The 26,996-nt window shown below is 42.5% G+C and overlaps 1 protein-coding gene and 1 non-coding gene across 6 annotated transcripts in view; one reads left to right on the forward strand and one right to left on the reverse strand.

The window, feature by feature from the left end:
* The first annotated feature begins 1,513 nt into the window (after positions 1 to 1,513).
* The window catches only part of Slc37a3 (solute carrier family 37 member 3), a 47,155-nt gene continuing 21,672 nt past the window's right edge, over positions 1,514 to 26,996 (forward strand). The window contains exons 1-8 of one of the 5 annotated variants that reach the window (XM_076860184.1): positions 1,514 to 1,621; positions 4,022 to 4,147; positions 5,565 to 5,895; positions 12,334 to 12,491; positions 14,469 to 14,577; positions 19,142 to 19,234; positions 20,821 to 20,904; positions 23,123 to 23,268. In XM_076860184.1, coding sequence (XP_076716299.1) covers positions 12,403 to 12,491; positions 14,469 to 14,577; positions 19,142 to 19,234; positions 20,821 to 20,904; positions 23,123 to 23,268 — 521 coding nt within the window. In that variant the 5' untranslated portion in view covers positions 1,514 to 1,621; positions 4,022 to 4,147; positions 5,565 to 5,895; positions 12,334 to 12,402. The remainder of the gene's footprint in view (positions 1,622 to 4,021; positions 4,148 to 5,564; positions 5,896 to 12,333; positions 12,492 to 14,468; positions 14,578 to 19,141; positions 19,235 to 20,820; positions 20,905 to 23,122; positions 23,269 to 26,996) is intronic. The other 4 variants (XM_076860178.1, XM_076860192.1, XM_076860208.1 and 1 more) reach the window with 4 other exon arrangements.
* Positions 8,769 to 8,841, reverse strand: Trnaa-cgc (transfer RNA alanine (anticodon CGC)). The gene has a single exon. It is a non-coding gene; the product is annotated as a tRNA-Ala (tRNA).

Consider the following 26,996-nt stretch of genomic DNA (forward strand, 5'->3'; position numbering starts at 1 on the left):
TTTTTTTTGTGCTGCTGGGGACAGAACCCAGGGCCCAGTATATGCAAGGCAAGCACTCTACCAACTGGGTTATATCCTCAGCCCTGGGCTGCTGCTTTGAGAGCCACCATGACATAAATCAAATGTAGGTCAGGATCTACCACAGAAGCACAGGCTGGGGCAGGAAGTAGACTTGGTGTCTGTGTTAAGGAGGTAGGTGCAAAATATTGTGTTTCCTCTGGTAAAGGTTATGGTACAAAGTAAGTCAGCTGACAGACCCAGCACTCAGAGAGCACCCAGAGGTAGGAATCAAATGTTAAAAATGTCCAGGTGATTAAAAAAATTACGTCCAGAGATACTGTCTCTCCCTATCCAACCCTCTCCCCCAAGTTGAAAGGGCATTGTGTGGGCTATGGGGAAATTAAGTATTCTTGCCGTGGGTGGAAGTAACAGAGGTTGTGCACTTGTTATCCATGCATAAACATAATCACATGTGCATGTGTATATACAAAGAAATGCACAAATATGTACAGATATACCACATATTTCACTTTTTTTTTTTTTTTTTTTTTTACTATTTTCACTTTTTTTTTGTGTGTGTATGTGATACTGGAGGTTGAATCCTGGGACTCAAACGTTAGGTAAGTGCTCTACTATTCAGATTATTATATATATATATATATATATATATATATATATATATATATATATATATATATATATATATATAACTGTATTTCTGGGGCTGTGATTATGGCTCAGCGGTAGAGCGCTCCCCTAGCACCGGCGGGGCCGGGTTCGATCCTCAGCACCACATTAAAAAAAATAAAATAAAATAAAGGTATTGTGATGTGTCCATCTACACCTAAAAAAATCAACTTCATCAACTTCATTTCCCCAACAGTTGAAAGCCCCCAGGAGGCAGCACACCTTTGCCTTTATTTGCCTAAAGGGACCCTTGCTCAGAGCTGTGTTGTAAGGCTTTAATTTTGCTGAAGGCTACATTAATGTTATTCGGGCGGATGGGGCGTGGTGCAAACAAAACTGTATGATACAGACTAAAGGCCCTGCCAAAATGGGCAACTACATTTATTTATTTTTTGGTGGAGCTGGGAATTGAACTCAGGGCATTGTGTATGGGAGGCAAGCACTCTCCAACTGAGCCTTATCCCCAGCCCTAGCAACTGCATTACTTAGTTTAAGCAAAAATTTAATGCTTAGCCAGGTCAGTAGCACAGCAATGAAGAATAAAATAAAAATTAAAAAAAATAAAAGAATGGAATAAAAATAAAAATATTCCATAAAAATAAAAAAATGGAATAATGATTTGCTGAAAAAAACATCTGTCCGTCCGTTTTCCCCCGCGTTTCAGCTCTGTTTTTCCTCTTGACTTTCTTGGCCAGCAGCCCGGGCGGTGTCCCAAGCCCGCTCGGCCCCGCGGAAGCGCCCCGCCCGTAGGTAAAGCCGCGCGGCGGGACTACAACTCCCGGCTTGCACCGCGCTCGCGCCCGGAAGCCCTGGCCGCGGCTCGGAGGGTGAGGTGGCGGCGGGGGCGGCGGGCAGCGGCGCGGAGCCGAGCGGAGCCGAGCGGAGCCAGCGCGCGGAGCGGCCGGCCGCAGCTGGGGAATCCTGCGGGTCTCGGGTGCGTGAGCTCCAGCGCGTGCAGCCCGAGCCCGGCAGGGGGGGGACGGGCCCGCGGGGCTCCCGGGACGCGAGGGCGGTACGGGGCTGGGGTACTGGCAGCTGGTGGGTGTGGCGCCCGGGCCGGGCCGTCCGCTCGCCCCCCGGTGGCCCCCTCGCGGGCTGCGGGTCCCGCGGCGGGCGGGGACCTCCGGGGAGCCGCGGGAAGGGCCTCGTGGCGACCCCCGTCCCCGCCTGAGCCCGCGGGGGGCGGGGGCTTTTGTGCCCCTCGTGGACCCGCCGCGGCCTTGGAGCCCGCGAGGCTCGGACTTCACCAGCAAAGGGCTGGTCCTGAGGCCGGGCGAGGGACTGCCCTGTGGCTGGGACGCGGTCGGAAAGGATGCGCAGAGGGCAGAGAGGCAGAGTCCTGGGTTGTGATTTGGGAATGATCGTGGTCTCAGCCCCGGAACTGACGGCCCTGTGACTCCTCATTCCTCCCTCCACACTGATTTGCAGAGTGTGGTCGGTTTATTCTTAGTTTTGACAGGAGATCATGGGACGTGTGCCCCTACATCCTGGGGTTCTTGAGAGGTAGGCGACCTGGCGGTACATTGTTAGGGAACTGTTTATAGGAAGAATCGGGTGGGCAGAATCAGACTTGTTTTTCCTCCTGTGTTGGGGATTGAGCCGAGGGCCTGGTGCATGCTAGGTAATTGCAGTCAAAGCAAGTGCTCTACCTTTGAGTTACACCCTCAGGCTCCCCCATTTCTTCTTTTTTTTCTTTGAGACAGGGGTTTACTAAGTTTCCCAGGTTGGTTTCGACCTTGCCAGCCTGGCAAAGACAACGTTGTTGTCCTTGGAACATGTTCAAAAACAGGAAGAATGTGGTTTTTGGGAATCCTGAAATAAGATAATTTTACAGATAAATTCTAGGTATTTAACATCTGTGTTATTGAGACAGTTTAAGAAGAGAGAAAAATTACAAAGAGATTTGAGTTTTGAATAAAAAAAGATTTGTGTGGTACAGGTAAAATGGCTTCAAATCAGATGTGAAATAAAAAGCTACTTGTATAAGTGTTGGATATTAAGGTATTAAATTAAAACATACAGTATTGTAAAAATGGTCAATTCAACTTTTAACACTTTCCTGTCTACCTCTTAAACTTTGAGTATGCATATTTTTTCCCTTTGCAAACATAAAATCTGAAGTCTAGGGAGTGACGAAGTTGCCTATCCAGTGCCCTTCTCATTTAATGTGTAAGAGAATCACTCTTACCATCAAGGTGAGCTTTTTCCCATCCTGCATGTGTACTTGTGTATCTTAGGTGTGATAATTGTAATTGTTGTGTTTTACTCAGCTTGGGATAGTTTCTAAGCCTTTGCATTTAAACAGTATCACGTAGAATGTAGAGTCCTAGGGCTAGGTTGTGGCTCAGTGGTAGAGCTCTTGCCTAGCATGCGTGAGGCACTGGGTTTGATTCCCAGCACCACATAAAAATAAAAACAAGTAAAATAAAGGTATTGTGTCCATCTACAACTAAAAAAATATTTTAAAAAAATGTAGAGTCAGTTCTGGTTTGAATATGCACTACTTTTCTTGAGAGATTACTTTCTAAGTTGTTTATGGTGGCATATGCCTGTAATCCCAGCTCCATGAACCCCAGCCCCAAGTCACTCTCCACAGGAGCCTGAAGCACATGTGAAAACAGAAGAGGCTGAGACAAGAGGATCACAAGTTCAAGGCCAGCTTTGGCAATTTAGTGAGATCCTGTGTCAAAATAAAAAATCAAAGCTGTGTGTGGTGGTGCATGTTTGTAATCCCAGTAGTCTCAGAGGCTCAGGAGGCTGAGGCAGGAGTATTGTGAGTTCAAAGCCAGCCTCAGCAACTTAGTGAGGCCCTAAGTAATTCAGTGAGACCTTGTCTCTAAATAAAAGTACAAAAAAAAAGAGAGGGGGGGGGGCTGGGGATGTGGCTCAGCGATTAAGAGCACTTGGGGTCAATTCCTGGTACCTAAAATAAAATAAAATGAAAAGACTGGTTTTAGAAAGAGAGAGAGAGAGATCTCTATTATCTTTCTTATCTGTAAACTATTGGGAGAATTGAGTGATATTTGTGCAAAGTACCTACCATGGTGCCTGGAACCTTGTACAAAATATAGTGTTGTGCAAAATCATTCAATCAAAATATTGTCATTGGGCTGGGGGTGTAAGTCAGTGGTGGAGCACTTACCTACTATGCCCAAAACCCTGGTTTACTCCTCAGCATTGCAGAAACAAGCAGCAGGAAATCTTTATTGCTCATTCTAATTATTCTGCATAGTTCTGGATTAGAGCTGTGGTCTTATGAAAGAAAGCCACTGCTCTCTTGGAGCTTTTTTTTAAAGAGAGAGAGAGAGAGAGAATTTTAATATTTATTTTTTAGTTCTCGGCGGATACAACATCTTTGTATGTGGTGCTGAGGATCGAACCCGGGCTGCATGCACGCCAGACGAGTGCGCCACCGCCTGAGCCACATCCCCAGCCCCATCTCTTGGAGCTTTGATGAAAGGTAACCAATCACATCAGATGATTATGTTGGGAGAAATGCTGTAAAGGAAAGAAACAGAAGCAGAAGCTGAGGAGTACTGCTTTTTGATAGGGTGGTCAGGGCATGCCACTTGAGGTGACATTTGAGGATGAACCAAGAAAAGGAAAGGAGCCAGCCATCATAAGGAAAAGCATGTATGGCAGCACAAGAGCAAACAGGGCTCAAGGCATGAGAGGGCTTAGCAAGTTAAGGCCCTCGTGTGGGGCACCTCGGGGTGGGTCCTTAGGTCGGGAGGGCAGGTGGCAAGGAATGTGGCCTGACCAAGGACTAGGGAACACCCGGCTGCCCAGGGAGGGTCTATTCATGTCATGGGAGGCTGCTCATCTCTGTAGATGCCAATAGGGACAGAACTCCAGCTTCTAAGAAGTGAGGGGAAAAGGGGTAGAATTGTGTGTGCTGTGTGCTTGCAGGTATGTGTGTGAGGAGAGGGGCTCTGCTGGGATGTGGGCAGGGTATGGATTCTGCAAGGTACAAAAGGAATTGGGAAACAGGAGGGAGGCTTCGCTCTCTGCTGTGTTGTGCCTTTTGAATTTTCTACCTTATTCATATATTCCAAATTGAAAATTAATAAAACAAATTCCGAGCTCTCCAGCCATCTACTCAGGCAGTCCCCTCTGTCATTTGGAGCCTTCTCCCACCAACCTATCCCTTAGCCATCCTACTTTTCTGTAAGAAAAGAATCTGTTTTGATGTGCATCTTGGGGAGACATCAAAGGGTGTAAGCAGAAACTGGCTTCTGTTTTCACATGTGCTTCAGGCTCCTGTGGAGGGTGACTTGGGGCTGGGGTAGATGGAGCTGCTGAAACCTCATTGGAGGGCGTTGGGGTAGGTGGGCGATGCTGGCGGTTTATCTTAGGGGAGTGGCAGTGATGGGGTAGAGTTGATGGGGATAAGTTTTGGAGGTGAAAGGACTGGGTTTGGTAATGGGCTGGATGAGGAAGCTGTGACAAAAGGAGAAATAAAGGGTAAGTCCCAATTCCCTTGGTAGATGGGGAGGAATGGCGGAACCATTTACTGAGGTGGAGGCTCCAGGGAAGGGGTGCATTTGGAGGGAGAAAGGAGGAATCCTGTTTTAGCTCTGTGGAGGTATATCAGGTGGTCAGTAGGAACCCTGGAGGGTCTGAGGTGGCACCATAAACCTGGGGATCATTGGCATAAACCTGTGGTACTGGCTGAAGGAATGTGGCCTGACCAAGGACTAAGGATGTTGATGTTGGAAGTTTAAAAAGAGAAGTGTGAAATTGCCACCTCCGAGGTTGAGGAAACGCTTGCTAGGGAAATGCAGCAGGCTTGCCGGGCAGTGTTGCAGCCCTTTGAGGTTTGCGGGTTTGAATCTGAGAAGGAAACCTGTTTGTGATTTTTCTCTGACAAAACTCAGCTTCATGGGTGCAAGGCAGGCGGACCAGGCTGGGAGAAGACCAGGCCAGGAGAAGACTTGGCCAGCAGGAGATGGCAACCTTCTGAGCTGCTGAGGAGTCGAGGCCAAGGCAGATGTGGCAGACATGGGGAGGACACTGAGGTCGTGAATTGGGAGCCTGCTTGGAGTAAAATAACTGCTGGAGCATGGGGTGTTGGGCAGGCAATCTGGAGACAAGATGTCTGAAATGCAGTTCGGGAGCTGATGACCAGGATTAGTTTTGCCCACAGAGTGGGTTTAATCAGGAGGTATCCACTGCCTGCTGGAATGCTCTGGAAGCAGTGGGAGGAAGGTATGTGAAACTGGAGCTGTCCTCATTAGAAAGGCAGTGCTTGGGCCATCAGTTGATGGTATCTCACAGGATATTCTGTGAGATATCTGTGAGATAGATATAGCCCCAGGATAGACCTCTGAGTATCTTTACTGCCTAGTAAAGACTGGGACATGAATTTCCAAGGAGGTAGGGTCCCCCCTCCCCCCACCACCCTTCCCCCACCTTGGGGATGGAACCCTGGGCCTCACATGATACACAAGCACGCTGTCACTGAGCTACATCCCCAACCGTTTTTATTTTATTTTATTTTTTGGGGGTAGTGGGGATTGAACTCAGGGGCACTGGACAACTGAGCCACATCCCCAGCCCTATTTTTTGTATTTTATTTAGAGACAAGGTCTCACTGAGTTGCTTAGTGCATTGGCCTCACTTTTGCTAAGGCTGGCTTTGAACTCGCGATCCTCCTGCCTCAGCCTCCCAAGCTGCTGAGATTACAGGCATGCTCCACTGCTCCTGGCCCTTTTTATTTTATTTTGAAATAGGGTCTCACTAAGTTGCCCGGGCTGATCCTCCTGCTTCAGCCTTCTGGGAGCTGGGATTATAGGTGTGTGCTTACCACACTGGGCTTAGAAGTGGAATTTTAGGAATAATAATTTAGTGATTGGCTGTACCCAAAAGCAGTGCTGTTGCTGAGAATTGAATCTAGGACCTCACACATGCTAGGCAGATGCTGTACCACTGAGCTAATTCCCAACCCTGAAGTCATCAGTAGTATTGATTATACAATATTAATATTGTGTTCCCATTCTGGAAAGTGCCATTTTTATTCTTTTTTTTTTTTTTTTTTTTTGGTGGTGCTGGGATTGAACCCAGTGCCTCACACACGCCAGGCAAGTGCTCTGCTACTGAGCCGTGTTTCCAACCAAAAATACCATTTTTTAATAGTTGGTCTTCTAGGACAAAAACCGAAACAATGCGACCCCCCCCCAACCAACCAATCAACCAAACAACAACAAAAAAACCCTCCACTTTATTACAAAATCATGTTAGTGATTGTAAAATTGCTTTAAAAATGTAGAATATGGCTCAGTGATTCTGGATCTTACCAATAGCAAGGATCTTTTGAATCTGGGGACTGTTTACCACTACGCAACATTTCCAGCCTTTATTAAAAAATTAAATTTTGAGACAGAGTCTTGCTAAGTTGCTTAGGCCCTTGCTGAATTGCTGAGCCTGGTTTTCAACTTGGGATTCTCTTGCCTTAGCCTCCCCAAGTCACTGGGATTACAGCTATGAGCCACTGTACCCAGCAAGGATCTTGTTTAAATTTTTGTGGTACTGGGGGTTGAACCCAGGGCTTCTCACATCATAAGCGAGTGTTCTTCCACTGAACTATATCCCTAATTAGTTTTTATTTTGAGACAGAAAAACTTCAGCTGTGGAGGTTGGACCCGAACTTTTTATTCCTCTGCCTTAGCCTCCTGAGTAGCTGGGATTATAGAACATGTGCCACTGTGATGGGCAAGGACTTTATTTTTAACAAGAATTGTTTTTTCTTTTTAATTGATTCTTGTGGGGGGAAATAGGGAGATATTGTCAAAGGATACAAAGTTTAATTTAGATGTCAGGAATAAATTCTAGAGTTTAGTTGTGCAACAGGGTAACTATAGTTAATAACATTGTATTTTTTTGTGCCTTACCTTTACCCTCTTGGCTTGGTGCATGCTAGGCAAGTGCTCTGCCACTGAACTATGCCCTTAGCCCTTGTATTGTATTTTGAAAATTGCTGAGTAGATTTTAAGTTTCTCATCACACATACACACACATAAAAAAAAAGAAAAGAAAAATAAACATTTTTATCAGGTAATTGAGCCATTCTACAATATACAAATATTTCAAAGCATACTATATATGATAAATATATACTATTCTTGTGAATTAAAAATGCTGTAATCTAAGAAACAATAATTACCATCAACTATTATGTGATAGGTATGCATTCAGTATTCATTGAGAAGCCACTCAATGACAAACTACTGTGATTTCAGAAACACTGAAATTTGGTTTTCTTTTTCTTTTTTTGTTTGGTACCAGGGATTGTACCCAGGGGCACTTAACCACTGAGCCACATCCCCAGCCCTTTTTAATATTTTATTAGAGACAGGGTCTCACTGAGTTGTTGAGTCCAGGTTTGAACTTGTGCTCATCCTGCCTCAGCCTCCCAAGTTGCTGAGATTACAGGCATGTGCCACCATACCCGGAGTGGTCTTCTCAATTACAGTAGCATTTACTATACTTCAAAGATATTTGACCTCTCTTCAGTCTGTATTTAGAACATTACAGAAAGTGGTCTTTAGAAAGCAGGATGAGCTGGCTGATTCAGACTTGGCAAAAACTCCTGTGTTCTTCACAGCCAGTTGAAAGTTATCTCTGATGTATGGGGATATATGTGCAAGTTATTATTTTTAGTTATAATTACATAGGCCTATATGTTATAATATTCATTTTAAATGGCATTCTGTCAACAGCAAGTGATTATTTAAAACTATTTTTCCAATGTGCTTATTAGGACTTTTCTCTTTCATCTCTATGGTCTAGGAAAAGATAGTTTATTTAGAAACTACATTTACAAGCTGGATGTGGTGGTACATACCTGTAATCCCAGCGACTGGGGAGGCTAAGGCAGAAGGAGCACAAGCCTCAGCAACTTAGTGAGACTTTGTCTCAAAATAAAAAATTGAAAAGGGATGGGATATAGCTCAGTAGTAAAGTGCCCCTGGGTTCAATCCCTGGCACACCCCGCCCTGCTCCTGGAAAAACATCCACATGGCCTCATATCTCAGTAGTTATTTAAAGCTATTAATTTTTTTTTTTTTTTTTTTTTTTGGTGGTGGTGGTACTGGGGATTGAACCCAGAGCCTTGTGCATGCGAGGCAAGCACTCTACTGACTGAGCTATATCCCCAGCCCTAAATCTAATAATGTAACTGTACAAGCCTCTCTCCTCCGAATCATACAACTGTTGCCAAAGCAGTACAATCTCAATGCATTGGAGTACACATTTTTGAAATTATTATTATACTTGATAAATAATGGAATTGTATTATATCCTGTATCCTTTCCTAAAATATTCAGTACAGTGGTTTTTTTTTTTTTTTTTTGGTGTTTTTGTTTTTGTTTTTTCCTTATAGTTGGACACAACACCTTAATTTCATTTATTTTTATGTGATCCTGAGGATCAAACCCAGGGCCCCCACACGAGCTAGGTGGGTGCTCTGCCACTGAGCCACAACTCCAGCCCCCAGTATGGTATTTTGAGGTGAAATGTATTCAGTCCAGAGAGCTATAATTTCTAGAGAGTGGTGGAAACTTCAGGTTGTTCTGTTTGTATTTCATGTTTATTTTCCTAGATGGAAGTAAGTTTAGTAGCAATGCTAAAAGCTCTTGTTTGGAACTTTTATTTCTTAATGCTAAAAGCTCTAGCTTTCTAGAATTACAAAGTTTATTTACATTTTGTAAATGGAATTTTACAATCTATTCTACTCATAATTTAAGAATGAAATTAGCTACATTCTACTGATTTAGGATTAATCTTGGGCAGCATTTTCTCCACCTGTGCTTCTGAGGATTGAGCTCAGGGCCCAGAGTGTGCTAGGAAAACCCTCCACTGAGCTATGTCCCAAGCCTTCCCACTCCTCATGCACTGTCTGTTTTAGCTAAACATCAATCAAAGGAGATGGACCACTTTACAGATGACAGTCTTGTGACTCACAGAGGTGACCTCTCCAGTGGTTCACAGAGAGTAGGTGAAACAGCTCTTATTATATGTATATAATTTAGTGACACCTTGATTTTGTTCTTGTTGGGGCTCTGAAAATGATGCCCCAAAGTGAAGGCCTCGGAAATAAGCCTAAGGAAAGCAGTCAGTCTGTGACCTTTTCTTGTCCTCCTGGCTCCTGTTTCCCAAGGCAAGCCATAGAAACTAGTTTTTCTTCCTCAAGGCAGGTCCTAGAGACCTGAACCCCTTCTCCTTAAGCAAGCTACAAAACCTGAACATGTTGCTCTCACTTCCTCTGCCTTTTTGTGTAAGAATTGGCCATAAGGAAATTCTCTGACCTGCCTGAGTGTAGGTCATAAGCCCCCTCATTCCAAAAAGGGTCCTGCCCCATACCTAGCAGGAATGCTACAACTGAAGGGCCTACAGAAATCTGAACACACAAGCCTGTCTGGGTATCCTGCCATGTCTTTTACTTTTAGGTCATACCCTTTTTGTCCAATCATATTTCTGCATGGCTGTCCCTGCTTAGTGGAACTTAAGCATGAAAATGAATAGTTCACATGGCCTTTGGGTCTTTTATCTGAAGACTTCCATGTCATGTAAAACTGGGATTAAATAAATTTGTTACGCTTTTTCTCTTGTTAATCTATCTTTTGTTATATTGGCCATGATCCTTTATGATAAGAGGAAAAGAGATTGTCCTGCTTTTTTTTCTAAAAGATGTAAGAATGGCCAGGAGCAATGGCACACACCTGAAATCCCAGCAGTTTGGGAGGCTGAGGCAGGAGGATTGCTTGTTCAAGTCAGCCTCAGCAACGGTGAGGTACTAAGCAACTCACTGTCTCTAAATAAAATACAAAATGTGGCCGGTGTAGGGGCTCAGTGGTTGAGTGCCCCTGAATTCAATCCCGGTACCAAAAAAAAAAAAAAAAAAAAAAAAAAAAAGTTGCAAGAATGGCCTTTCTGTTGAGTCTCTCAGTCTGTAAGGCTTGAGTATATCCACTAAATTGTGGCCTGTGACAATAAGTAATCTGACAATTATAGTGAACCTACACTTGCAAAGCCCTTAAATATAAAGCAAAGCCCTGCGATTCTCCCTGTGGTTGCTCTTGGGCTTGTCTCCAACCTTGATTGTGGTAGTATATCATACACTTCATTTTGTTAATGTGTTTCTCTAATATGCAGACAAATTATAGAACTTTTCTAAAGCTGTGGATATGCCCTCCATTATAAAGATAATACACATGTTTATTATAGAATTTTTAGGGAAGTATATTGAAGAAAATTAAAATTGCTCCTAATTTGATCACCTAGACAGACTAGTGTATTCCCTGTTGTGTTATGTAAACATGGAGTTGGATTGATTATCATTTCCTGTTTTTTGCATATTTAAGTTTTTCTGCAGATCGAGTACTAGAGATATTAAGTTTAACTGCTTATTTTATGTATAATTCTTCTTGGATATCAGAGGTGGCTGCAGCTTTTAGTGCAGGAAAATGAGTACAATTAAATGGAAAGCTAGTGGAAATGTAGAAAGAGATGCCTTTCCTTTTTTTCTGTTCCTTTATGAATGACACACAGTCATTTCTTTTATTTTTTTTATTAAAAATTTTTTTGTTTTGTTTTAGGTGTACACAGTATCTTTATTTTTATATGGTGCTGAGGATCGAACCCAGTGCCTCATGCATGCCAGGCCAGCGCGCTACCCCTTGAGCCACATGCAGCCCCTCATTTCTTAAATATAAAAAAGCTCCTGTAATGTTTTGTGAAAACTACCTTTGTTTATAGATCTAAAGGCATTTCATATTTCTTTAGGAATCAGTTCCTAGGCATTGGAATTTTGTGTCAAAGCTCATGATGAACATGGCTGGGTTGTTTTCTTCCTGTAATGTTGTACTCACGATCACGTTCATCAGCAGCATGTGAGAGTTCAGGAACATACAACATACCCTGAGCTGCACTGAGCACTTTTGTGTGTGTGTGTTGAGGGGATTCAACCCAAGGGCTTTTGTATTCTATGCACATCCTCTGCCACTGAGCCATACCCTAAGCACAATCTTTAAATATGCAACATTTTTTTTTACCTAATATTATTAGAGAGATTGGAACTTTTATTTCTTAAATTCCATAGTTTGTTTCTTATAAGTGGCTTATTTACTTTGTTCATTTTCTGTAAGTGATTTTCAGCTGGGTTTGGTCGCGTATGCCTGTAATCCCAGCAGTTTGGGAGGCTGAGGCAGGAGGAGCACAAGTTCAAGGCTGGCCTAAGCCACTTAGTGAGACTCTCAGCAATGTAGCAAGACTCTGTCTCAAAATAAATGAAAAGGGCTGGGGATGTAGCTCAGTGGTAGAGTACCCCCAGGTTTAATTTCCAGTATCCCACTCCCACTAAAAAGTGATTTTCTTCTTAGATTGTATGATAGATTATATCTATTAGGATAGATATAATCTTTGGTCAAGGGTTTTGTTAGAACTAGCTGATGACTATAAAACATAGTTATGAATCAGATTTTCTGGTATCAACAAGCCCAGGAGCTTTCCCCCGCCCCCCAGGCTTAATTATATGTTAGTTAGTCATAGCCTAATTAGTTCTGGTTTTGTGTAATCTTTTGGATGATTTGGATTACATTTTTCCTTCTCTTCTGGATAAGGTTAAGAAAGTGTTTTATCTTTCTCTAGAGAGAAGCCATGATGTAAATCATTCACCAGCAAACTTTAGGGTCAGAGTGAGAAGGCACCCGGAGCACCATGGCCTGGCCGAGTGTTTTCCAAAGAGGGACTGCGGTCTCGCGGTTCAGCCATCACCATGTGGTTGTATTCCTGCTCACCTTCTTCAGGTAGAGACTTGCCGAAGCTCTTCTCTTGGTTTATTTGTTTTGTCTTTTGAGGGAGGGATCTAATTCACTGATTATTATAGGCCTCTAATGAAATAGACTAGTTTTTCTTTTTGTACTTAAAAAGTGTGTAATTTAACCTTCATGTTTCAACTTTTAAATTTTAATTAATTAGTTTTTTTAAAACATTTATTTTTTAGGTGTAGATGGACACAACACAATGCATTTATTTTTTTATGTGGTGCTGAGGATCGAACCTGGGTCCCGCCCGTGCTAGGCAAGTGGTCTACCACTGAGCCACAACCCCAGCCCTGATTATTAGTTTTTGACAGTGTTGAGGACTGAACCCAAGGCCTTGTGCATGCCGAGCATGCATTCTGCTACTGCACCACATGCCTAGCCCTGTTAACGCTTTTGGAGAGCTCTAGTATAGTGGTTCTCAGGAATCATTTTGCCTTCCAGGAGACATTTGACAATGTTGGGAAACATTTTCAGTTGTCTCCATGGAGTAAGGGGTGCTGTTTGCATCTAGTGGTGGAGGCTAGGAATGCTGCCAAAATATCCATGCACAGGATAGCTCCCACAGCCAAGAATTTTTTGCCACAAAATGTTAATAGTGTGGAAGCTGAGAAACCCTGGTCTAACATGAAGTGTTCTGTTGGTTGAAATCAGGGGGTTGAGAACAAAGTCTATGCATATTCATGGGTAGTGCTGTGCCTCCTTGAGCACCGAAGATGGTGTGAGACATTGGAGGAGCTCTGGTTAACTCCTGTGAGTCTCGCCATTAGCAGCCCCCATGTAGTCAGCACAACCCAAATCCATGTTCATGATTCTGTAGCCCTAAGTGGTTCTCTTTAGTAACATAATATAAACTATACACCAAAAAAAAATTTAAAAATCCACAAAAACGTATATAAGATTATTTATTTTTGTGTTAGGCACATGTTATATAACTCTATTACTGAACTGTTGTGATATTTCTTCTGCACGGATTTGTTATTAATCTTTATTGAAGGTACCACAAATGATCATTTATTTTCCTCCTGCCTGCCTTTCTTTCTTTTTTGGGGGGGGGTACTAGGGATTAAGCTGAGGGGCACTCGTCCACTGAGCCACATCCTGGCCCTATTTTGTATTTTATTTAGAGACAGGGTCTCACTGAGTTTCTTAAGGCCTTGCTTTTGCTGAGGCTGGCTTTGAACTCTGCAATTCTCCTGCCTCAGCCTCCTGGCCACTGACCCCTGGGTTTACAGGCATATGCCACTGCACCTGGCTCTTTCTTCCTTTCTTCCCTCCCTTCCTTTCCCTTCCCTTCTTCTCTCTTCTCCTTTCCTTTTTTCAGTTTAAATTCAGGTCCTCACACATGCCATGCAAGCACTCCACCCTAAACTATATCTTCAGCCCTTTCTTTAAAGGCAGAAACTAAGAAAGTGGTCTTCCAATTATGTGAAAGTAAATAGGTCATTTGGATGCTTAGTTTGGGGGCTATTTGTGAGTTGTATGAGGCATCAATCTGAGGAAAAGACATGGATCCAAGGAAAAAACTGAATTGCTGATGCAGTGAGTGCCCTTTGTGTGCTAAAGATTAATTTTTTTTTTTTTTTTTTGTGATGCTGGGGATCAAACCCAGGGCTTGGAGCTGCTGCCAGGCAAGCACTCTACCATTGAGCCACATCCCCTGCCCTGAAGGTGTAAAATTCTTTACAGAATTCCATTCATGACTTAAAGTGGGTTGGAATCAGATACATATCCATTTTCTAGTTTGCAATATCTGATATGCATGAGCAGGGACTCATAATGAAGATGACTAGTTATTTTTATTGCATCAATTCATAGTTCCTATAAAACAGTACTTATTTTTTTTTCTTTTGAGAGAAGAATTCTAAAATTGAGTAGAGATAAATGGGCATATATCTGTGATTTTATTGACTTCTGTTTTCTTTGCTACTGATTCATCTGTAGTTTTTCTCTATTTTGTAGTTATTCATTGCTCCATGCTTCAAGAAAAACATTTAGCAATGTCAAAGTTAGTATCTCCAAGCAGTGGACCCCTAATGCTTTTAACACAACACTTGAGCTGCCTGTAGAGGTAAGTGGAGCCAGTGCTGGGAGGGACTTAGAGATGGGACAGAACTTAAGTCTTAAGTTCTCTCTTGCATTGTTTACCTGAAACAGCTTATCCTGTCCCAGGGAGTCCAATCCAAACTGTCTGCTGATTTCAAAGCCTGCTCTGATTGGTCTGTTTTACCAAGCCAACCCTTATCATATGATTCTGGGAAGGCTATTTTTTTCATTGAGTTTTACAAGTACTGTGTATGTTTCTACTTTTGAGATTTTGCATATTATCTTTTATATATACACTTTCACCTTTTCCACCTATTTAGATTTTTTCTTTCTTTCTTTCTTTCCTCCCTCCCTCCCTCCCTCCCTCCCTCCCTTCCTTCCTTCCTTCCTTCCTTCCTTCCTTCGATTGAACTGAGAGGCACTCAACCACTGAGCCACACCCCTAGCCCTATTTGGTATTCTATTTAGAGACTGGGTCTCACCGAGTTGCTTAGCGCTTTGGTAAAATGCTGAGGCTGGCTTTGAACTCGCAGACCTCCTGCCTCAGCCTCCCAAGCTGCTGGGATTACAGGCGTGTGCCATTGCCTGGCTCTTTCTTTTTGTAGTAAGATAAAAATGCCATTTTTCCCCCCACTTTTTTTTTCTAGCTTCTTATTTTTCCCTTCTCTGAAGTCCTGTATGCTATTATATAGTTTAATATTTAAGTATTTCCCAGTTCTTTGATGTGTTTGTATCTTGAAGTTAGGAGTGTGTATCCCAGTTCTTTATATTTGTTCTGGACTGGGAAAATCCTCTGATGCCTGTTGGAGACTCATATGCTGTCCTTTACAGTGCCCTTTCTCAATACACAGATCCACCCAATGTTTATCACATTTCTTGACTTTACTTCTGTGGAATTGTAGATGTCCTATTAATGTTGTTAGCATGTTTTATATTTAGAAATTATTTCCCCTATTGGGACACATTCAAAGTTGACAGAGGTTTGAGGGTGACAGGAATATCTTCCAAAGTGTAAATATGCTACTCAGTCAATTGCTTACTGAGCGACACTCTTATGTAAACACTGTCCTAGGCAGTGAGGTATAAAAAAACAAAAAATCCTAGAAGGTTGAGCTGCGGTTGTAGCTCAGTTGTAGAGCACTTGCCTAGCGTGTGTTTGATCCTCAGCACCACATAGGAATAAACAAAGGTATGTGTCCATCTGCAACTAAAACTATTTAAAAAAAAAAAAAAGCCTAGAAGATTGGAAAGGAGACCCTGATCTCATGGAGTCTTTATGCTAGTGGAGGTGCTTCCATGCTGTTCTTCTGGATTTAAGTTATCAGTCACTTTTTAAGGAAATGAGTTGAGACCAGAGGGTTAGATTGCAACCTGAGTCTAAACGACTAAACTGACTTGTCAGATGTATTTGTTTAGAATCACAAATTTCTTTCTTTTTTTTTTTTTTTTTAAAGAAAGAGTGAGAGAGAGAGGGAGAGAGAGAGAATTTTTTATAACATTTATTTTTTTTAGTACTTGGCAGACACAACATCTTTGTTTGTACGTGGTGCTGAGGATCGAACCCGAGCCGCACACATGCCAGGCGAGCGCGCTACCACTTGAGCCACATCCCCAGCCCCTAGAATCACAAATTTCAAAGGTGAAAGTGGCCTTAGGAGAGGTCATGGATCCTCTGCTCCCCGTTGTTATTTTGTCATTGTTGAAGGATAGCCACCCAGTTTCTGCTTTAATACTGCTGGGGAGAAGAAATTTTCTGCTTTCTGAGATGGACAGTTAATTTTTATTCAGCTGTTTGAAGACAACTCTCACTAAATCCCGAAGTTTCTCTTGTTTAAGCAAAACATCTCTGTCTCCTTCAACCACAGTTTAGTGACACTGAGCACTCAGTGTGGCACTGCAGGTGCAATCTGACCGATATACAGAAAAATGGGATTTGATTTAGATGTTAAACTCTTGATTTTACCGCCTAAGGTTGTCTTGGGTTTCTTCTTAATTGGGTTGGGGCTCCTAAGACCACTCCCAGGTTTAATGGCTCTGAGGGAAGACTCACAGGACTCAGCATGAAGTGCTCACGGCTGTGATTTATTATACTGAAAGGACACAAAATCGGCAAATGGAAAAGGCCGTGGTGTGAAGTCTGCAGGGAGCCAGGCACAAGCTTCCAGGGTTCCTTTCCCAGGATGTGCTTAATTTTTCTAGCACCCAGCTGTGACAACACATGTGAAGTGTCGTCTACTTGGGAAGCTCATTACAGGCTTGTGCCCAGGGTTTTTATTGGGGCTGGTCATGTAGGCACACTGTCTGACACATATCAAAATTCCAGGCTCCCAAAAGGAGAGTACGGTTCTCATAAATCATGTTGTTGGGTATAAACAGTGAGCCACTTGTATCGGGATGGTGGGAACCCTTCATAGATCTAAGTTCCCAGATGCCAGCCTGGAGCCAGCCTTGTGAGCCTGCCTGTGTAAGGAGAGTGATCTCAGGCCTGCTGTCTTACTCTTTTCCTCAGTAACCAGTTCACATTATTAACTCTTCTGAAACATGCATTGACTTTTCTGTGGGTACTTACTTATTTACTTTTTAAAAAAAAATAGTTTTTATTTTTAAAAAATTAATATGTGCAATTTAGGAAAAATAAAAGCACAGCAAAAAAACAAAGTCATACAGTTCCCAAGCAGCTTAGTAGGATGTGTTCCTCCAGGTCGTGTGTGTACATATATACACAACAACCCATTTTGTGTGTCTGAGATCATAATATGTATCATGCTTTTCCACACATCATGAATATTCACCAATTCAAAATCCCAAAGCTATATGAAAAAAATAAGAATATACTATAACAAATACAAAAAAACAAGAATACATTATACCAATTCAGTCTGTTTAAAAAATTGTAATCCTTTCTTGGTGACTTAATTATTTATTCTTTTTTTTTCAGTTGTAGATGGATATGATACCTTTATTTTTATTTATTTATTTTTATGTGGTGCTGAGGATAGAACCCAGTGCCTTGCACATGCTAGGCAAGTGCTCTACCACTGAGCCACAACCCCAGCCCAATTATTTACTCTTTTTGGTTTTGGTACTGGGGATTGAATTTTGGGGCACTTGACCACTGAGCCACATCCCCAGCCCTATTTTTTTGTATTTTATTTAGAGACACTGTCTCACCGAATTGCTTAGCGCCTTGATTTTGCTAAGGCTGGCTTTGAACTCACGATCCTCCTGCCTCAACTGGGAATTTATTTACTTTTGATTACTGTTAAAATAAATATTACCATCCTGATTTTCAGAATTGCAGGGAATGCAGTATGGCTTGGTTGGATGTAGAAATGTGAAGTTCTGACCAAGCCTGTTCACCTTCCCTCATGAGGAGCTATGTGCACTTCCCATTCCTTTCTTTACACTTTACATGTAATAGGTAAAAAAGTATAGGGGCTGGGGCTCAGTGATACAGCATTCGCCTAGCATGTGTGTGGCACTGGGTTCAATCCTCAGCACCACATAAAAATAAATCAATAAAAAAATAAAGGTACGGGGGCTGGGGATGTGGCTCAAGTGGTAGCGCGCTCACCTGGCATGTGTGTGGCCCGGGTTTGATCCTCAGCACCACATACAAACAAAGATGTTGTGTCCACCAGTAACTAAAAGAAATAAATATTAAAAAATTCTCTCTCTCTCTCCTTTCTCTTTAAAAAAAATAAATAAATAAAGATATTGTGTCCAACTAGAACTTTTGCATATCATGGGGTTTTCCTAATTTCTATTATTTTAGATATATAATATATTGGATGTATAATTTCTAATATATTAGATATTTATTTATTTACTTATTTGCTTTGGTACTGGGGATTGAATCCAGGGGGTACTTACCCCCTGAGCCACAACCCTAACCCTCTTTTGTATTTTGTTTAGAGACAGGGTTTCACTGAATTGTCTAAGGTCTTGCTAAATTGATGAGGTTGGCTTTGAGTATCCTCTTGTTTCAGCCTCTCGAGCCTCTGGGATTACAGGTGAAAGCCTGGCTGTATAATTAATTTTGACAAAATAAAAAGATAATCAGAATTTTGCTTTTTAAAAATATTTTTTTCCCCAATACTGGGGATTGAATCCAGGGATGCTCTCCTACTGAACTACATCCCTGGGCTTTTTGTTTTGTATTTTGAGACAGGGTCTCACTGAGTTGCCCAGGCTGACCTCAGACTTGAGGTCCTTAATATCCTGAGTAGATGGGGTTGCAGCAGAGTGCTGTGGCACCCAGCTAAATGTCTGTTTTTATACTTAGTGTCCAGCTTTCTTAATAGGTTTAGTTGTTAGCATTTGAGTGTATAAAATAAATAGATAAAAAGACCTTTCTAAATGCATTTTGAAGTAAGAGCTGGTCTTTAGCAGTCCTGGTCCTTTGCAAGTGTGCAGTTTTTCGCACGTAAACTTACCCTTTTTGCATATATTTTCTTATCCATAGGTAACTGCTGGTTTCAGTGGGGATGGGGATGGGGTTGGGATAGGTGTAGGTGGTTATAGGGTGTTGAGAGCTATGAGCATCAGCAGATCCTGGTGGGATGTGATTTGTTCTTGTGTTCCTGTAGATTTGGAGCAGCAACCATTTGTTTCCCAGTACAGAGGAGGCTACTCTTTTCCTTGGAACGCTGGATACTATTTTTCTGTTCTCCTATGCTGTGGTAAGTTTTAGAATTCTGTAGGTTTTTTGTGATGCTGGGGATCCAATCCAGTGCCTTATGCATGCAAGGCAGACCTCTACTACTGTCTCCACTGAGCCACACTCCAACTCTTTTTTTCTGGGCCAGGGGTTGAACCTAGGTGCACTTAACCACTGAGCCACAAGCTCAGACTTTTATTTATTTATTTTTTTGTGTTGCTGGGGATTGAACCCATGGCCTTGTACATGTGAGATGAGCACTCTACCAGTTGAGCGATATTCCCAGCCCAAGCTTAGCCCTTTTTATTTTACAGGGTCTCACTAAGTTGCTTAGGGCCTTGCTAAGCTGCTGAGTCTGGTCTTGAATTTATAATAATCCTGCTTCAGCTTCCTGAGTTGCTGGGATTTCAGGTGTGCGCCACTGTGTCTGGCCATACTCCAAGTCTTAATGATCAGTTTTCTTTTTTGGTACTAAGGATTAAATGTAGGGGTGCCCAACACTGAGCTACATCCTCAGCCTTTTTAATATTTTAGTTTGAGACAGTCTCACTAAGTTGCCGAGGCTGGCCTTAAACTTTTTGATCCTCCTGTCTCAGCCTCTGGAGTTGCTGGGATTATGGGCACGTGCCATCACACCTGACTGACTGGTTTTCTTTTGAGCTGCATTTCCTTCTGTAACTTCCAGGCATTTTGCTTTCTGGAACAACACAGAGAAAATTGATTCTTTTATCTGAAAGAGAATTGAGAGATTTTCCTCATCCCCTCTGTCACATATAGTACAGATTGCTTAAGAGGGCACTGCAGATCATCACATCTGCTTTAGTGGTCATGTGCCCTCTTTTGAGGAAGCGAAGACCTGGCTATATTAAGGGGAGAAGCATTTATTATGATGTTTGTCATCTAAATTTTCTTTTATTTAGATAGTCACCTTATTAGAAATGTGTAATTTGGATGATAATGAGGTCAAGAAATTTATTTGTATGTATTTATGGAGGAAACCTAATGTGTGTAGCCCTGGTCTTTCAGTCTCTTTTCTTGGCCTTATCTCAGCATTTTAATTCTGCCACACAGTGGGAGGAGATCATACCTCTCTTCACCAAATTGTCACATCTGCCTCCCTCCCCTCCCTGCCTTGTGATGCTGTGAAGCCCAGGGGCTGATTAAACAGGAAGCCAGTGAGCCCTGCAGGCTTCTGTCCCCTTTCTTAGGAGGATGTGGCCAAAACTGCAGGGTGTGTGGGGACATGTCGGAGAGTAAATGCTAAGGGAAACCGTGGGAAAGCTTCTGAGTGGTGTTGAAGGATTAATATCTCTAAAGGTGAAATTACTGGAGTGCTTGTTTTGTCAGAATTCTCACTCGTTTGTGTCTGTTAGGGAATCAAGGAAAGCACGGTCTCCCTGAATAACGGGGTCGTGGTGTCTAAGATCTGCAGTGTAGTGTAGTTTCCTGAAACATTGTGATGCCCAAAGCCAGCACGTCTAGGCATGTGAATTGGGTTTGATTTAAATCCCCCAGAGTTTCGTTTGCCTCTTTTGCCTTGCAATGCATGTTACCTCTTTTAGACTGTGTTACTATTTAGGACTGTAAAATGAAATGCTTTGTTTTTAGGGTCTTTTCATCAGTGGCATCGTTGGGGATCGGCTGAATTTACGATGGGTTCTCTCTTTTGGCATGTGCTCTTCTGCATTAGTGGTAAGCTGGAAAGATTTTATAATTATAGTAATAATCATTTTATTTTGGTCAGACATTTTAGACTCCAAGTGACGCCCTACTTCTCGAGTAGAGTAGAACAGTGAGTTTATTCTTCAGTGTCCTGATCCCTTGCATGCCTGTCTCTTAGGTAGATCTTTTTAACGTGGGATTCTGATGAGGTCCTTCCTTGACCCTCATTAGAAGTTTCGTAACAGCATGTGTTAGTTGATTGGTCCCAGCTCCGGTCCAATCCTATTGTCACTCTGCTTCACCTTTTGCTGTAACCACACGAAGCTCCAAGCCCTGGACCTGTCCTGCTTTTTTCTACCTTGGTGCTTTTGTCCCTGCTCTTCTTCCCTCCTTGAGTGGCACTCTTCAGCTCTCTGTGGTCTGCCCCAGCCTCTCCTTCAAGTCCTTGGCCACATGACACTTCTGTCAGAACGCCTGACTTGATGGGCTCCACTCCTGAAAGTAACATTCATCTCTCCTCTAAGCTTCTGTGCCTGTGTTTCTTTGCAGACACTTGTAATCTTCTGCTGCTTAGCCTGCTTATTTCTGTTTGGGTCTTGCTTACCCTGAGAGTGGGTGGCACAAGGGTTAAGACCACAGATTTCATAGGTCAGGATGGCCTCGGTTTCCACCCTTTCTGCAGTTTCCTAGCTCATGCTCTCTTCATTTGAAAAGAGGCTTCAGTTTCTTCATTTGGAAAGGGATGTGCGTGCCCCCGCTCCTGGGTTACACTGAGGTGGGTGTGAGTGCACAGCCTTTGGAACGGTGCCTGGCACGTTAGGTGCTGTGAAAGGCAGCGTCCAGATCAGATCCATCTTTATTGCTTACTAGCATCTGTTTGGGAGTTCATGGGTTGATTGAAACCATGGAGTTTAGTAGACCCTAATTTATTAATGTTTCAATGTCTACCATTTGAGTCCAGGAAAAAACTTGTTTCCTTGAAATTTTAGGAACTTATTTATCTATTCAAAAGCTGCTCTCCCACACATACTTAAACCTGTATATATATTTTTTTTGGTATTGGGGATTGAACTCAGAGGCACTCGACCACTGAGTCACATCCTCAGCCCTATTTTTTTTTTTTTTTTTTTTTTAGTTGTAGGTGGACACAATACCTTTATTTTATTTATTTATTTTTATATGGTGCTGAACATCAAACCCAGTGCCTCACACATGCTAGGCAAGCGCTCTACCACTGAGCCACAACAAGCGCTCTACCATGAGCCCCCTATTTTGTATTTTATTTAGAGACAGGGTCTCACTGAGTTGCTTAGCACCTTGTCATTGCTGAGGCTGGTTTTGAACTCATGATCCTCCTGCCTCAGCCTCCTGAGCTGCTGGGATTATAGGTATGAGTCACTGTGCCCAGCTTAAACCTGTACATACTTTTAAACGTGTACATGTTTTTAAACCTGTACATATGCTTCTAAAAGTACTTTTTGAAATTTAGTTTCATACATAAACTCACCATTTTAGCATATAATTCTGAGTGCCCACAAGTAGGGTAGCATAAACTACCCCATGCTCTCCCCAGCTCTGGCAACTGCAGACTGTTTTTCAGTCCTTATAGTTCTGCTCATTCCAGAATGTCTCATAACTGGAACTTGACAGTATTCTGCATACTATTTTGTAACCCATGCCAAGTATTCTCAAAATAGATTTTGACTGCAAATAAAATATCCCCTTGAGCCAGATGCCTGGAAAAAAGCAGCCACTCAGTGGAACCTATTAAATGACTCAGCAGATGACAAGTCAGACAGGTTTCTCATACGCAGGTGAGCTGGGTAGCTGCAGTCCCGACAGCTAGACTTGCCCAGGACTTTACCCGGGACTTTACCCAAACTTTAACTACACACATACACGCAGGGCTTGCTCAGGTCTGCAACCCTTGGGCGATGGCCCTCCCTCCACCACACAGGCCTAAGGCAGCAGTGGAGGGAGATGTAAAATGAGGTGAAAAATGAGGCCTTCACTTTTAAGAGTGGAAGATGCCAGTTAGAAAGATGATACTGATTCATGTCATTTGACGCCTTTGCCTTTCTGGTGATCCCATGGTTACTTTCTTGGTGCCAGCTCTGAGCCACCCTGTTTGCCACACTGCTTTCAGGTGCGAGTTGTTTAAATGTATTCTTGGTGTCGTCTGGTGGCAGTTGGGCATACTCACAGTGTCCACGTGGACGTCACATGTTCCTTTTTCTTTCTTTCAAAGGTGTTTGTCTTTGGCACTCTCACAGAATGGCTGCACTTCTACAACAGATGGCTCTATTGTTGCCTGTGGATTGTGAATGGCCTGCTGCAGTCCACTGGCTGGCCCTGTGTGGTTGCTGTGATGGGCAACTGGTTTGGGAAAAATGGGTATGACTCTTCCTTTCTCTCCCATTACTCAAATGGTTTTAATGTTGGATTATTCAGTCTGATCAGAGTCTATTAACTTGATGCCTTAGACACTGTTAGTCAGCTTTCTGTCACCATGACCCAAAACCCGGAAAATAACTCAGAGAAGGGAAGTGTATTATGGCTCCTGGTTTCAGGTGTTTCAGTCCATGGTCACTTGCTTCCATTGTTGCTGGGATTGGGGGGTGTGGGCAGAACATTCTGTGTAGAGCGAAGCTGTTCACCTCATGATGGCTGGGAAGGTGGTGGTGGGTGCTGGGACAAGATACACCCTTCAAGAACACGCCTCCAGTGACCTACGCCTCCTGAGGTTTCCACCACCCTCTGTAGTACCACCAGCTGGGGACCAAGCTTCCCACACACGAGCCCTTGAGGGGCATTCCAGATCCAAACTAGAGCCCGCTGTTCACATCTTCCTTCTATTTCAGTTCATGTTGAAGTGTATGGAAGATGGTGTGGACCTCAGAGATGGTCTTCGCCAGCAGGACACGTTGCTAACACTGCTGGCCATCTTCAGTTTTGAGTGTGAGCTAAAGCAGTATATCTCCTTTTTGTCTTTTCCCCTGGTACAGGGGATTGAACTCCAGGGCACCAATGAGCCACATCCCTAGCTTTCTTTTATTTTGAGAGAGGGTCTCCCTAACTTATTGAAATTGGCCTTGAACTTAAGATCTTCTTTCCTCAGCCTCCTGAGTCACTGGGAATACAGATGTGTACCACTGTGTCTGCCTTTTTTTTTTTTTAAACTCATCTTCCTTTAGAAAACCTTGTTTCACGTGACGTCCCATCTCATCTTCTTTTGAGTTTTGCCTTCTCTGTCTTTTTTTGAGATGCAGTGATCGAGTTTAACTTTCTTACATAAAGAGAAGGAAACTGAGGCTACAATTTATCCATGTGACTTGCCTAAAGTCACATAGCAGGGACAGTAACAAGATTCAAACGGAGAATGCCAAACTTTGGGGTTTAGATTGGACATTTTTCGCTTAACGCTTCACATAGTTGTGAGATTACATTTGACTCTGTGTGTGTGATATGGACCACAGGATGAAGAAAGGTACCTCCTAATGCATCCTCTGGGCCACCCAGGAAGAAGAGCATGCCAGAGTCATAGGTGGGAAATAAGCTGGGATAAGCAGAGACTTGATTTATTATGGATCGTTGCCCTTCTGGAACATTGCTGTTTATCATGTGTTGTCAGATGCTTATTTACTCGTGTATGGCTCTGTCTTGTGTGTTGCTAGTTTACATGAGGAACAGTGTGTGTGACAGACATTATAGCCCTCTGGTGTTGAGTACATGCTCTGAGTGGCTCCTCTCAGTTTCCCAGCTTTCCCTATTTTATAATGGGAGTTAACTTGGTCACTTATGATCTATAAAACGTCTTGTGGTTAGAATAAATACCATTTAAGAACGTTCTGATGGTATTTCCGGGTGCTAGTGATTTCTGTTCTAACTCTGGTGTCACTGGTTTAACACAGTCCCATTGTAAAAGGCGTGGCCCAGGGTATTCCAGTTTTTTCTTGGAGTAGATGAGAGGGCCTGCTTAGTCTTTTGGTGGGGCAGGGCGGGGTGGGGGAGTGCTGGGGAGTGGACCCCAGGGCGCTCTGTCACTGAGCTACATCCCCAGCCTTTATGTTGTTCATTTTGAGACAGAGTCTTGCTGAGCTGTCCAGTCTGGCCTTGAATTTGTGATCCTCTTGCCTCAGCCTCTCCAGTTAGTGGGCTGATTTTTTTTTTTTTTTCTATTAAGATTTTAAGGTAATTTGTTTTTAATTTGTGATTTTTAGAAATTATAAAATTTTACTTTTTATTATTAATCAGAAGATAGAAAGAACAAAGATAGACCAACTGACATACTGTCACTTGAAAGATACTAGTTTTAACTAGTGTCATTTTGAGAGAATTCTAAGCTTTTATAAATCGGCTGACAGAGTGTTTGATACCAGTGACTGAACAAACTGACCGCTTCATTATTCTGTGAATCAGTCACAGAAAAGGTGAAGAGAGCTGTTGCAGTTCAACTTTGAGAGGAGCCCATTTTTTTTTAATGGGTTGTGCTGGGAGTGGAATCAGTAGTGCCTTACTTAGACTCTGACTTCCTGTGAACTGTCACAGTAACCCACAAAGCCCTCAAAGTCTGGGCAACTTAAAACAGAGTTATTGTCAGCCAGACTCTTCTACACCGTGTTTTTGGTCAGCCAGTGTTATTTGGATCCTGACTTTCTGACTTTCCCTCCACGACTCTCTTGATGGCCTTTAATATTTTTATAGAACTGGGGTATTTTAGAATTGGAGATGAATTGAGAGATTGTTCAGGTCAAATCATTTGTTTTCCAGATGAAAAAAGTTGGTGGCCCAGAGAAATTGAGTGATCTGCTGAGGGAGGACATTGGTCCTAATAGTAGCTGTTACTTTGGCTGAATCCTGTTGTTGCTCTGGATCATTAGGGAATGTGGTTTTTTCAAACAATTTTAGACAATAATAATGCTCCTGTCCAGCTCTTTCACCAGGATTGTGTCTTACTGCACCCAGTCCTATGAGGAGCGCAGCTTCTTACAAACAGAGCGCGAGTGGCGGCCTGGGTGATTACACAGCTGGAAGTGGTGGAGCTCAAGTTTTCACACTTTGTTTCTCACTATACAGTGTCCGTCATCTCATTTGTTTGTGAAATTCCCTCTGCCTTGGGGAGGTTAGAAAAATATGAAATAGCATAAAGTACAATTTTGAATGTTAAAAAAATTAACGTCTTAAATTCTTTTTCTTTCACCTGCCCTACTGCTGTTGTCTGTGTTCAGAGCTGGTCATTTCTCTCCGGAACTGTCATAATTGCTAATTTCTACTCCACCACCTGGTCCATCTCTTATTTTTTCTCTTGACTCTATTGAGGTCACAACAAGCTGCACATGTGTAGAATGTACATTTTGAAGAGCTTTGGCCATCATCATCATGAAGAAATGCCCCTTGAGAATTCCTCCTTCCTACCGCTTGTTTGCTCATCCTTTTGCTGCCGTCTCTAGGCAACCATTGATCTGCTTTCAATCTTTTTAATTTTAATTTCTAAAATTTTATATAAATGGAATCATTCAGTATGTGCTCTTTTTTGATCTGCTTTAATTCAGCACAGTTAGAAATTCCTGTTGTAAGTGTCAGTAGTTCATTCTTTTTCATAGCTGGGTAGTAGTTCATCATACCACATATGTTTCTCTCTTTAGCTGTTGATGGACATTTGAGTTGTTTTCAGGCTTTGGTACTACAGATGCAGCTACATTTGTGTACAAATCTTTGTGTGGACATATGCCTTCATTTTTCTTGAGTAAATACCAAGAAGTAGAATGGCCAATTTATGAAGTAGATGGGTTTTATCCTTTTAAGAAACTTGAAATCTCTTCCATAGTGGTACCATTTTGCATTCCCACCAGCAGAGTGAAAGAGTTCCTATTTGACCTTCTTGCCAGCATTTGATTGCTTGTTTCTTGATTTTAGCCATTCTTAGAGGTATGACAGTGATATCTGATGATCTTAACTTGCATTTCCCTTATGTCTAATGATGTTGAACATCTTGTCATACTTATTTGCATCATCTATTTCTTTTCTTATAAAGGTCTTTTGCCCTATTTTTTAAACTTTATTTTGAGATGATTATAGGTTCATGTTCTTTAAAATTCTAGTGCATTGTTTGTTTTCATTGA

Source organism: Callospermophilus lateralis, chromosome 1 (genome assembly GCF_048772815.1).
Source record: "Callospermophilus lateralis isolate mCalLat2 chromosome 1, mCalLat2.hap1, whole genome shotgun sequence".
NCBI classification, from domain to species: domain Eukaryota; kingdom Metazoa; phylum Chordata; class Mammalia; order Rodentia; family Sciuridae; genus Callospermophilus; species Callospermophilus lateralis.